At 46.2% G+C, this 12,748-nt stretch overlaps 2 protein-coding genes and 1 long non-coding RNA gene across 5 annotated transcripts in view; 2 read left to right on the forward strand and 1 right to left on the reverse strand.

Moving 5' to 3' along the window:
• ZNF341 (zinc finger protein 341) overlaps nucleotides 1–10,302 on the forward strand; it is a 43,267-nt gene extending 32,965 nt beyond the window's left edge. For all 3 annotated transcript variants that reach the window (XM_072944048.1, XM_072944049.1, XM_072944050.1), the window contains one exon: nucleotides 252–10,302. In XM_072944048.1, the coding sequence (XP_072800149.1) occupies nucleotides 252–781 (530 nt within the window). In that variant the 3' untranslated portion in view covers nucleotides 782–10,302. The remainder of the gene's footprint in view (nucleotides 1–251) is intronic.
• Nucleotides 10,303–10,659: 357 nt separating this feature from the next.
• On the reverse strand, nucleotides 10,660–11,846 carry LOC140687416 (uncharacterized). Its single transcript, XR_012061696.1, has 2 exons — nucleotides 11,604–11,846; nucleotides 10,660–10,993 (listed from the first exon to the last, which is right to left on the reverse strand). It is a non-coding gene; the product is annotated as an uncharacterized lncRNA (long non-coding RNA).
• A 113-nt stretch (nucleotides 11,847–11,959) lies between these two features.
• The window catches only part of CHMP4B (charged multivesicular body protein 4B), a 37,029-nt gene continuing 36,240 nt past the window's right edge, over nucleotides 11,960–12,748 (forward strand). The window contains exon 1 of the mRNA XM_006202638.4: nucleotides 11,960–12,308. Coding sequence (XP_006202700.3) covers nucleotides 12,119–12,308 — 190 coding nt within the window. The 5' untranslated portion in view covers nucleotides 11,960–12,118. The remainder of the gene's footprint in view (nucleotides 12,309–12,748) is intronic.

The raw sequence follows: 12,748 nt of genomic DNA on the forward strand, positions 1-12,748 counted from the left end.
GCTGAGCATGCTATTCCAGGCAGAGAGAAACAGCAAGTGCAAAGGCCCAGAGGCATTTGAGGAGAGTGAGTGTGGCTGGCACAGAGTAAGTGGCTGGGAGAAGATGGGAGATGAGACCAGAGGGAGCAGAGCCCAGATCACATTCATGCTTATAGAACAAGCTGAGAAACTGGGTTTTATTCCACGGGCCAAGGCACCATTTTAGGGTAGAGGATCTGGGCGCCTCTCACTGCCTTCCCCTTACTCCCTAGGCATGAAGCTCCACAAGTGCGCCCTGTGCAGCAAGTCCTTCAGCCGCCGCGCCCACCTCGCCGAGCACCAGCGCGCCCACACTGGCAACTACAAGTTCCGCTGCGCTGGCTGCGCCAAGGGCTTTTCCCGCCACAAGTACCTCAAGGACCACCGCTGCCGCCTCGGCCCCCAAAAGGACAAGGACCTGCAAGCCCGGCGGCCCCCCCGGAGGAGGGCAGCCCCCCGCGGGGGCAGCAGTGGAGGGCACAAGGTGGTAACCCCCCTGCCCGACCCACTGGGGCTGGAGGAGCTTAAGGACACAGAGGCTGGGCCAGTGCCTGAGGCTACCCCAGGCAAGCCCCCCTTCTCGGAGCCAGATGCTGTGCTGTCCATCGTAGTAGGGGGTACAGTAGGGGGCGAACCTGAGCTGGTAGTGCCTGGGCACGCCGAAGGCCTGGGCTCCAACCTGGCACTGGCAGAGCTGCAGGCAGGGGCTGAGGGCCCATGTACCATGCTTGCTGTGCCCGTCTACATCCAGGCCTCAGAGTGACAAACCCCTGGTGTTTGTTCCCAGGGTCTTGCCTGATTCTCACCTTTGGGTCCAGGGCCTCTGGGAGCAGACTAGAGATCCTTCCCAATGGAAGTGAGCCATTGGTCAAAATCCTTTCGGAATGTCATCTGTAAACCCTAGCCCATGGCCGCCCCGCTGTGTCCCCTATCCTGCTGGAAAGCCCTGCAGCATCCTGGAATCTGAGGCAGGGATGATGGCAAGAGAGACGGTGAAGCCTGAGTGGCCCAGGGTCTGGCTGGTCCAGGCTGGTGGTCAAGCTGCCTGAGGCAGAAGACAGGGCAGCCTGCCCATCCCTCCTCCAGGGTAGCCTCTTGTCAAGCTGCTCTTCAGGAGTCCTGATGTGATTGGAGCCCTGATCTGCTGGACCTTTTCATATGAGGCTCCTCACAGCATCCCCTGGCCACTCTGTGATGTAGGCATATAGGAGGCTCTTGGGTATCTACCATTGTTAGAGTGCAGCTATCAGCCAGATCTGGCTTCAGATCCAAGCACTGACACTCACTTGCTGTGTGACCTTGGGTAAGTCACTTCACCTTTCTGAGCCCTGTGTTCCTCATTTGTACAGTGGGGCTTAGGACAGTACTACCTCATAGGACTGTCATGGGGATCCAGTATGATGAAATGTGAAAAGGGTTGGGTATTGTGCCCGGCACGCAGGAAGTGCTCAGTGCTCAGAAAGTGCTCGATAAATGTTTATATCAAAATGTGTGTCCAGATGGCTCAGGCCCTAGCTCTGGCAGTTTCGTTCTTAGCCCCTAGGTGGCAACATTCTCTTCTCCAAAGCGTGTGCAGGCTGAGGGGTCCCATGGCTCCTTACACACAACTGCACTGCCCCAGTAGCCTTAAAAAGGTTTAGTGCATCCTGACAATTATTTCAGAATGTGCCCCTGGAAACACACAGAGGAAGGGGTTTGTGCTCACTTGACAATGTAGCATGTTGGGCCTCGCCCCAAACCCTTTGGAATCAGAAACTGGCCAGAGCCAGAGGGGTCTCTGGATGGCCATAGATGCCCCCACATCCAGCATTCCCTTCCCCGCCTCCAGCTCATCCAGTGGGGAGCAAACCAGGCTCACTAGGAGACAGAAAGGGAGAAAAGGGACTTTGAGCAATGCTTTCTCCTTTATCTTCACCCCCGCCTTGCTGGGCCACACTGCCTTAGTTACAGGAGAGGACACTGAGGCTGGAGAGCGGACCAGGCAGGTTGTGGGAGGACTGTCAGACTCAGTTTTATCACTGGGTTTCCTTGAAGGCTGGCACATCCCTCAGACATCTGTGTGTGGGTCTGAGGCTGGAGCTCAGAGCAAGTCAAACTTCCTCATATCCTCAGGAAGGATAAGATGCAGGAGGAGGGATGAGTAAGGCAGCTGTGCACAGCTGAGGGGTGAGTGTGGTAAGCGTACCAAGCCCGCAGAAAGGCCGGAGGAGGGACTAGTGGGGACAGGAAGTCTCAAAGGAGGTTAACACTTGATCTAGGCCTTGACAGAGTATGTTGGGTGGACAGACGGACAAAGGCATGCCAGGTAGAGCCGGCATGAGCAAAGACCTCGAGGTATGACAATGCAAGGCCTGTTATGTTCTGCGCCTGGTGAATAGTCTAGGATGACAAAGACTTGGGGAAGTGGGTGGATCATGATAATTACTAATACGCTTCAAGCCTCCACAGGATGGATGCTGTGCTAAGACTTTTATATCATATCATGTCAGCCCCATTGGGTGAGAATTGTCACTTTCCTTATTTTGTCGATGAGGAAACAGAGGCACAGAGAGGCAGTTTCTTGCCCAAACACACAGCTAGTAAGTCACAGACCTGGGATTCAGGCTGGGGTGGCCTGCCTTCAGGTGCCCTTAGCCACTCTGCTCTACTGAAGTATGGGTTGATGTCAAATCAGAGAGAGCCTTGGATGTTGGGTTAAGGAATTTTCTTCTCTACAATGAATATACTCTCTTTTCTCTGTAATGGAAGAGTCATGGGTGCATTAAACATTTTTTTAAACTGTAACAATGATAGTGAAAGAAATGTTAGAGACCACATCTACATCGTAATACAACTACCTAAGTTATATTTCTGTCTCTACTTCCTGTCAATGTACACACGCCTGTACTTAACAATACTCATGAGGGTTAACATTTAGTAGGCACTTATCATGTGCCTGGCGTGTCTTAAGCACTTTAAGGTAGGTCCTACTTTTAATCCCATTTTACAGCTGAGATGAGGCAAGGTTTAGTAGCCTCAAGTCACAAAGCAGTAAGTGGCCAAGCCAGGCCCTAAAACAAGGGCCATATCAAGATCAGGTCTAGTATTTAACAGAGGTGTGAAGTTGGACTGTGGGAGAGGAGGCTGGGGCAATGTTGGGGTTCTCATAGCTGAAGCTGTCCTAAGTTGGCAGATGGGGAGACTGAGGCCCAGAGAGGGAAAGGCCTGTGGTCAAGGGTCACTCAAAGTTGATGACAGAGCTTCTCCTGGGCCCCAGGACCCCTCACAGAGCCCCAAGATGCTTGACAGAGTATACTATAAAGAGGAACAGACTTGGGAATCCAGGGTCCCACAGATTTTGGCATCAGGCAGAGCTGAGTTTGAATCTTGGCTCTGCCTCTTCCCAGCTGTGTGACTGTGGCAAGTCACTTAACCTCTCTGAACCTTGGAATCCTCATACATCAAATGGGGAGTATAGTACTCACCCAATGAGGTTGTTGTCACAACTCAGAGAGAGAATTCAGATAAAGCAGAGATCACAAACTGGCAGCCCATGGGTTGAATTCTGCTTACAGATAGACTTTGGCATTCACAGTGTTTGAAAAAAATGAGCCAACGTTGAAAAATAATGAAATTAAAAGACTGCAGTCATGAAAGGTGAGATGTATTCTGTCTGTGTCAGGAATAAGACAAAGATGTCTGCTATTGTGACTGACATTATATTGGAGACCTAGTCAAAGCAAGAAAAGAAAGAAATTGTGCAAGGATCAGAAAGGGGGAGATAATAGCAAGGATGCTGAAATAATAGCAAGATCAACATGTAAAGATTTACTGTGTTCCTGTACTCCAGAAGCAATTAGAAAATGTAATTAAAAATTTGGGAGATTTCACATAAAAATCTGGATTTCTAACTTCCATTGAAAAATGGGGTGTCTGGCACAGTTGGGCAGCAGGCAGATGGAGCTGGGCCACCAGCCCCTTTAGGTGGGTACATGTGTTACATTTGTTTCAAAAGTGGGAAAGCAAGATGGCCAGACGTGGCCACATGATTTTTCACGTTCCTGGCCCACTTTACTCATTCATCTTATTTCTAGTCTCTATAGGTATATGACTTACTCTGTAAATTCTGCTTCCTTTTCTTCCGGTCCTCTGTCTACCTCTCAGCTAGAGCTGGCCTCAGTTTCTCTATCAATAAATGTGGGTAGTTGAGTTGTGACTTTACTGACTATATACTAAACACCAAGCCCTGTGCTCTATGCTTTATTTACATGTTACTAAGTCCTCAAGACACCCCTTGGAAGCAGGCTATCTCATTACACCCATTTTACAGGTGGGAAAACCAAGGCTCAAGAGAGGCATCACAACTTGCCCAAGGACTCACAGCCAGAATGTGTGGAGCAGAGCCTCCAGTCCAGGACTGACAGACTCCAAAGCTCTTGTCTTCTTTTAGGATCTCTAAAGCCCTCAGCTCTAATGGGCTATGGGGTTTTTTTGGAACCACTTCTCTGAGGCTCCAACCACTGCTCGTCTCCTTGGCCACACTGCTCTGTCCAGGATGCCAGCCTCTCCTACAAGGATGACTGTATCATCAGCCTTCCCTTTGGTCTCCCTGCTTTCTCTCTTCCCCTACTATGATTCATTCTCTTGACAGCAGCCCAGGGAATCTTTCTAGACCCTCAATCAGGTTATGCCACTTTCCTGTTTAAAGCCCTTCAGTGGCTTCCAGTCTCTCCAGAATGAAATCTGAAGTTTTCCCTGTAGATTTCAAGGTTCTACCTGATGCAGCCCTCACCTCTTACCCCTCTTTTCTTTTCTTTTTTATTTAAATTTTTTGTTTTGCAGTGGGGAGGTAATTAGGTTTATTTATTTTTTTACTTTTTCAGTGGAGGTACTGGGGATTGAACCTAGGACCTAGTGCATGCTAAGCAGGCACTCTACCATTTGAGCTATACTCTCCCCCCTACCCCCTCTTTTCATATTCCCACTCCAGCTACACCTGCCCTCTAGCTATTGCTCCATCATATAGATTAGTTCCTGCCTCAGGGTCTTTGCACTTGCTCTTCCCTCTGTCTAGAATGCTCTTCCCCTAGATTTTCATATGGCTGGCTGCTTCCCTCTATTCACCTTTGTCCAAAAGTCATTTCCTTAGAGAGGTCTTCTCTGGCTAATCTGTTTAAAATAACCCTCACTTACTTCCATCATTCTTTAGTCCCTTACCCTGCTTCATTTTTATTCATCATCCTTGACATTGTATTAGACATTTCTTTCTTTGTTCTCCTCACTAGAAACAAAAGATCCATAAGGACAAGGATTTTTGTCTGTTTATTCACTGATAAATCTCCAGTGGTTAGACCTACCCAGGAATTGCTGGACAACACTTATTGACATACTTTGTGAGAACAAGGCCCCCTCTACTCACCCCTCCTCCCACAGAGGCCAAGGGTAAGTTTTCCCCAGTAAGAATCCGCCATGCAGGCTGAGAGAGAGCTAGGAGTTAACATCTGATATAAAGGACTCTTTTCTTTGTCATAAGAAGGAGCTGAGAATATCTGGGACAAATGACAAAGGCTGTGGCTTGAAAGTCCCAGTTCCAGAGCAGGTATCCTGCCTCGCCCAAGAGAACCGGTTGGACCAATTTTATCACCGTGGGGAGAAAGGAGTGGAGGTGGCCGCTGCAGACGCTGCCAACCCCCAAGGCTGCCAGCAAGTGTGTCATGGGTTCTCAGGGTCTGAAGGGTGGTGGTGGTCAGGGAGGTTAGCAGATTCTACGTCAGGGTTGGGGTGACTCACTACTGGCCAAGGGTGGCTGGTGTATGATCAGGCACAGAACCTGAGGCAAGAGGCCAAGGCCCAACTTCAGGGCCTTGGGCTTTTTGTAGAATCACAGAGACTAAGCTGAAGCCCAGAAAGGGAAGGGTCTTTTCCAAAGCCTCATCTTGGCAAACTGAGTTCAGATCCAGCTCTCCTGACCCCCAGTCATTGCTACCTCAGTTCATTCATTTATTCATTCAACAAATATTTGATGAGCATCTACTATATGCAGACATAGTTCTAGGCATTGGTGGTACATGGTGAACCAAACAGATAATGAAAGATCTATGGAGCTTTCCACTTCCGCCTCTCAGGTTCTACTGGGCCTGTCCTACCCCTATTGCTAACTTTGCCCTATTCCCCAGGGAGGTCATACCTGCTCCCAGGCCCATCACACTTCATTTATTTGTGTGTGAGGCTGAGTCTCCCTAAAACCAAGTTCCTTTATGGAGTTTATGACAAATTTCTCTGTCTAAAAGTTTATTCTTGTACTTGTCCTCTTTGACCTCAATCCCCTTCTTGTCCACTCTGACCTCAATCCTGTGCTAACTGAACACTAACTGACCAGTTAGATGACCAAGATTGCTGTTATTGATAACATAATTCATGTACTAAAATTGCTATCATAGACATCATCATTAATGTAAAAACTGAGACTTTCTACAGGGCAAGATGAGCTCCCAGACCCCCAAGCCATGGACTACTTGGCCAGAGAATCATAAAATAGAGACATGCTGACTCCCTACACCACCATTAAGACACAAATGTCACAAGACAATGATTAATCCCAGTTCCTTTTTTCTTCCCCTTTAAAACTTCCCTGACTCAGAGACCAAGGTGGAGCGGATTTGAGACTTGTCTCCCACTCCCTTGCTTGGCATCCTGCAAATAAACCCTTATTTTGCCACCAACATCAGCTGTCAGAGTTTGGCTTTCTGTGCTGTGGACACAGGAGCCCTTGCTCGGTTACATTCGTATCTCTGTCCATTCATTCGTTCAGATGTAGGCAGTATAAGTATGGTGGCTAAGTAAGTTGTCTCTGCCCCTGCAAGCTGAGTGACCTTGAGCAAGCTATTCAACTTCTCTGTTTCTCCAGCATCGAATGTACAAAATGGGGACAATAATAATGCTCACTTCATGCAGTTGTGTGGGCTAAATGAGGTAATGCATGTAAACTGCTCAGTTTGGTGTCTTGCTTAGCACAGAGTGCTCCCTAAAGATTTTCTATTCCTTTCTGGGGGTTCAGATGCCAGCCACATCACTTAATAATGGTGTGTGACCTTGGATAAGGCATTCAACCTCTCTAAGCTTCTGTTTCCTCAGCTGTAATCTGTACCTACCTCATTGAGCTACAGTTGGATGATTAAACGAGAAGAGATAATCTGTGTAAGCCATCTGACTCAGTGAGGGCTCAATAGATACTACAATTATTCCTGTTGTTATTGTTTATTTATTTTGTAAATACATATTGGATGCATATTCTGTGCCATGCCCTTTACCTATGTTATCAGTGAATCCTCAGAAAGGCTTGGTGAGGAAGTTCATGTCTCTTTCACAGATTGGGAAATAGAGGCAGATGAAGCACCTTGCTACATGGATGAATAGAAGAGCCTCAGTTCTAATCTAGGTTAGTGTGGTGGGCACCAAAATGTGTTTTCTTTTCAACACACTTTAAATTAAAATTCGCATAACATAAAATTCACCATTTTAACCATTTAAAATGTACAATTCAATGCTTTTTAATTGGGTTTTTGTCCTTTTTTTTTTGAGGTGTAAGAGTTTTTTAAAAATATATTCTGAATATTAACTAGTATTCTCAGGTATGGAATTCGCCAGTATTTTCTTTCATTTTATGGGTTGTCCTTTCACTTTCTTGATAATGGACTTTGATACACAAAAGTTTTTAATTTTGATGACGTCCACAGTATTTATTTTCTTCTTTTGTTACTTGTGCTTTTGGTGTCATATTTAAGATACTGTTGCCTAATTGAAGGCCCCAAAGTTTACACCTGTGTTTCCTTCTAAGAGTTTCATAGTTTTAGCTCTTACATATAGGCCTTCGATCCATTTTGAGTCAATTTTTGTATATGGTTTGAGGGGGGAATGCAAATTCATTCTTTTGTATTTGAATACCCAGTTATCCCAACACTATTTGTTGAAAGACTGTTTTTCCCTGTTGAATGGTCTTGGTAATCTTGTTGAAAATCAATTGACCATAGATGTATGAGTGTATTTCTGGACTCTCAGTTCTACTCCATCGATCTATATATCTATCTTTATGTCAGTACCACACTATTTTGATTACTGTAGCTTTACAGTAAGATTTGAAATCAAGAAGTGTGAGTCCTCCAGTTTTGTTTTGACTATTCAAGTCCCCTTGAAATTTCATATGAGTTTCAGAATCATCTTATCCATTTCTGCAGAAAAGGCAGCTCATATTTTTATAGGAGTTGTACTGAATCTGTAGATCAATTTGGGGAGTGTTGCCACCTTACAAATAATAAGTCTTCCAAACCATGAATTCGGGATATCTTTCCATTTATTTAGCTGTTTAATTTCGTTCAGCAAAGTTTTGTACTTCTCAGTGTACAAGACTTTCACTTTATTAGGTTGAACAGTTCTATTCCTAGTTTGCTGCATATTTTTATCAGAAAAGGGTGTTGGATATACTCTGCAAAGTCTTTTGTATTTGACTGTGTTTGACTTGGTTTTTACAACTAAAAATCAGCAAAGTCCTTTGTATTTGATGGTATAATTATGCAAGACCAAGTCATAATAATTTTCATTATTCATAATTCAAACCCCATTATTTATAATAGGTTTTACTAATTCAGATTTTCTTGACACATTTTTAAGAAAGATACAAATATATGGCAGAGTGTCTTTAACCATGTGACCTTGAGCAGTTTCTACTTCTGTGGGTCTCAGTTTCCTCAACTGTAAAATAGAGGTTGGTATAATGGTACTTATTTCATGGGGCTTTGGTGGGTGGAGATGAGATGGAATTTTGTATGCAAGGTATTTGGTAAACAAATCAAAACTGTATGCTTCTATTGCTGCTCTTACCAGAGATATTTTAAGATTGCAATATAACATGTTTATTTAAGTACATAAGGTATGCAAAGGGCACTGATCTTAAGTATAAAAATATAAATTTGTACCTGCCCATGTGAACACCACTGGATCTTGATATAGAACCTGTCAGCACCCCGCAAAGGTCATCCTGCCTGGTCTGTACTACCCTAGGAGGTGACTGCTGTTCTGACTCCTATTACTGTGGATCAGAAATTAGTTTTGCCTGTTTTCAAACTTTGTATAGATGGAATCATACAGGCGTTTGTGTCTGATTTTTCTTTCACTCAACATGATATCTGTAAGTCATCCAAGTTGTTGCAAGTAATGGAAGCTCATTCTTTTCACATTGTTTTTAATGAGGTAATACCAGTGGGTCACAGTTTGAAAAGCCCAAGAGTCCAGAAAAATGAAGGCCAGGAAAGCCCAGAGCTCTCCAGTATTGAGCCAATACACCCTGTGAATCTCTACCAAGACAGTTGAATCCTTAGCCAGGATGACAGCTTCCTTGCCCATGCATCACCACCTCCCATTCCATACGCTAGGTTGACATCAATAATTGATCTCAGCAGAGCACATTTTTACAGAGTCCTGATGCAACCTCAGAATTCTTCTCAACCCAGTAATCCAAGGTCCACACCAATTGATTGGGAGGTACTCAGGATTAAATATGAATCTTCTGCTATCATATCCCCAAGATGTTTTACTGGGCTCCCAGAGTTATGACATGAGGGGCTCTACTATCATCCACTGTTTCCCCCCTAGCAATAGGAGACTGCTGATGGTGACGTCTACATCATCTGCCTGTTCATATATTCTTTGGGTCATAGATCAACCCCAGCAGGTGTTTTGCTACCTGTGTGCCTGGTTGCAGCATGACTTAGATGAGAGGGTAGGGGCATATTGCTTAGATATGGAGAGGTTGCTGTACCACATGAGATGGCTTGATTTAAGCCTCCTTGTTTTTATTATTTATTTATTTTGTTATTAAAATTTTTAAAAAATTTTTAGGGAGAAGGTAATTAAGCTTAATTATTAATTTTATTTTTAGAGGATGTACTGGGAATTGAACCCAGGACCTTGTGTATGCTAAGCATGTGCTCTACCATTGAGCTATACCATCTTTGTTTTTTTATTTTGATAAAAACATATCAGTGTCTCAATTATAAAACAAATACAAGTGTGACTTATGTTTCACAATGTATGCTGCTGTGAATTCTTGGAAAGATTTCTTCCAACCTGGAAAGTTGTGTGAAATGAACTCGCATCCTCTGGAAATGGTTACGTGTATGTGCAGGCTGGGGTTGTGGCAGATTACAACAAGAACTGAAGCATGTGTTTGTCTACATGTCTACATAATAGTCTGGGGAGGAGACAAGACTAATGTATGTGAAATAATAAAGGAAAAGTTCTGTAAAGTTCTCATTTACTTGAAACTCTCTTCCCAAGTGACAGGGTCCAGGAAGGAATGGAAAAGAAGCTGTGTTTTCCTTCGTTGAAGAGCCCTTCAGATCCTCACTCAGAACTGATTCAGTCTTTGTTTTCATGCAAGACTAACTAATGAATGCAAGGTTAGAAGCAGCAGATCAGATTGGTGGGCTTGGGGGAAGTACTGGCTGCTAGACACAGCCTCACTGCTAATCGATGGAGAAGTGATTCTGTTAGCAGATAGAGAAACCCCTAAACTGGAAATCCCACCACATGGGTGGGCAACCCCTTTCCCCAAATGTGTGGGTCTATGCCTGCTGACTGAAAAAGAATTCTCAATAGAGGCAGAGGGACAAAGTGAAAAAAGAGCTACTTTTATTGCTCAGAAAGAGAGAAAAGAAAAACACTCGAGTGGGGAGCTGTCAGCCAGGTAGCTGGTTGAGACAGCTCCAGTTTTTGATTGGGCCACAGGGTCTTTTATCAGAAGGCTCTGCTATTATTATCTTCATTCTGGTGGTGGTGCTAATTACTTTGTTACAGGCTCTTCCCTCCCTCGGAGCTCAGCCTTAAAACAGAAAGTTTGGCAAAGAGGAAGACACTGGAGTACGTCCCTGGAGTTAATCAAGCAGCTGTGGGACATAAGTTGTCCTGTTGTAGAACGATGTCCTTGGAATAAAGGAGCCAGCTGTGGAAAAAGAGAAATGTCCTGCCTTTATCAGCTTGGCACTTTCTGCCCCTTGTTGGAAACCAGTCAGGGTCAGTAAGCCTGTCTAATCACTTCCCTCAATTCTTGACAGCAAAAGACAAGGGAAAACAATGAAATGTAACCCCACAACCAGCTGGACTTGCATAATGCAGAAGAGAAAAAAATTCTCAATACTTCTGCTACTATTTAAAGTTCTGGGTCTTCTCCAGGTTAATTATGATTGTGCATAATGATCACCCAGAATAATATACACATTTCTGAGCACTTACTGTGCTAGGCCTATGCTAAGTAAGCACTTTACATTCCTAGCTCACATAAGTTTGGAAGTGGTCTTGTAGTTATCTTCAGTTTATAGTTTTGGAAAGGGAAGCACACAGACTAGGGGAAGTAAATTGCCCAAGTACATACTCAAAGTGGGTTTTGAACCTTTGCAGTCTCGCTTTGCTGTTACCCTCCACTAGGTTTTGAAGAACCTGTTAGGTAAGTAAGGAGTAGAAAGGCATAGCAGGTAGAGGGAACAGCATATGCAAAGACGGGGCTAGTAAGTTAAACTAGTCAGTGGCTCAATTTCTGAGTCTTGTTTACGCACCTGCAAAATAGTAACAGTATTCTCTCGTGAGAAATATGATGATGCACGTAAAGCATTTTCATAGCGCGTGGATCATAGAATGTGCTTAATGTTAATTACTTATTTAGAAACACTATTATTTCTCTTCCTGTCTTACTCAACGCAGACTGGTTCCAAGGAAACTACGTTTCCCAGCATGCCACCTCGCCCTTTGACCCTTGTAGACCAAAAAGTCGCGCCGCCGAGCGCCATAAGCCGGAAGACTATAGGTTCCCGGCATGCAGCTCGCCTCCCTGTATTAGATTCGAGGCACAGCCACCGCGTTGCCCACCGGGAGCTGTAGTCGGCGGCGTGTTTCCCTGACGCCGCCGGGGCCGGGCGTGGGGGCCTGTGGGAGGTGGCGCGGCCGGGCCCAGCTGTGGGGCGGAGGTGGCAGAGAGGCCTGCGGCGGCCGGGGAGCGGCGGGGCCGGGAGCGGGCGCCGGAGCCGAGCCGAGCCGGAACGGGCGGCGCAGGCCGGCGCGGCGAGTAGCAACCATGTCGGTGTTCGGGAAGCTGTTCGGGGCTGGAGGGGGTAAGGCCGGCAAGGGCGGCCCGACCCCCCAGGAGGCCATCCAGAGACTGCGGGACACAGAGGAGATGCTAAGTAAGAAGCAGGAATTCCTGGAGAAGAAGATCGAGCAGGAGCTGACGGCCGCCAAGAAGCACGGCACCAAAAACAAGCGCGGTGAGTCGGCCCGGCCCCCTCAGACTCCCCCTGGCCTGGCCGTCAGACTCGCCCCAGTGTTTACTCGGATCCTGGAACTCTTACCCCGTCAGACTCCCTTCTGTGCCTTTCCTGGTCGGGTCTGGGGACCCCTCCCCGCCTGACTCCCTTTAGCGTCTCCGCGAGCCTTGGACTCCTCCACCATCAGACTGTCATTCCAGCCCTCTCTCCCCTCAGGCTCCCCTCACTCTGCCAGGCCCCTTCAGACCCCGTTTTCACAGCACTTCCTCTACCTTCACTCTGTTCCTTTCTCTTCCGCCTTTTCCTCCTCCCTCTGGCCTGCCCTCACTCACCTTCCCATACGGCCATCGCCTCCTTGGCTGATTCCTGCCCTCCGTCCTAACACTTGTGCCCTTGCTAGTCCCACCTCGACTCTCTCCCGACCACTCTGTAGAGTCCAT

Source organism: Vicugna pacos, chromosome 19 (assembly GCF_048564905.1).
Source record: "Vicugna pacos chromosome 19, VicPac4, whole genome shotgun sequence".
Classification (NCBI taxonomy): Eukaryota; Metazoa; Chordata; class Mammalia; order Artiodactyla; family Camelidae; genus Vicugna; species Vicugna pacos.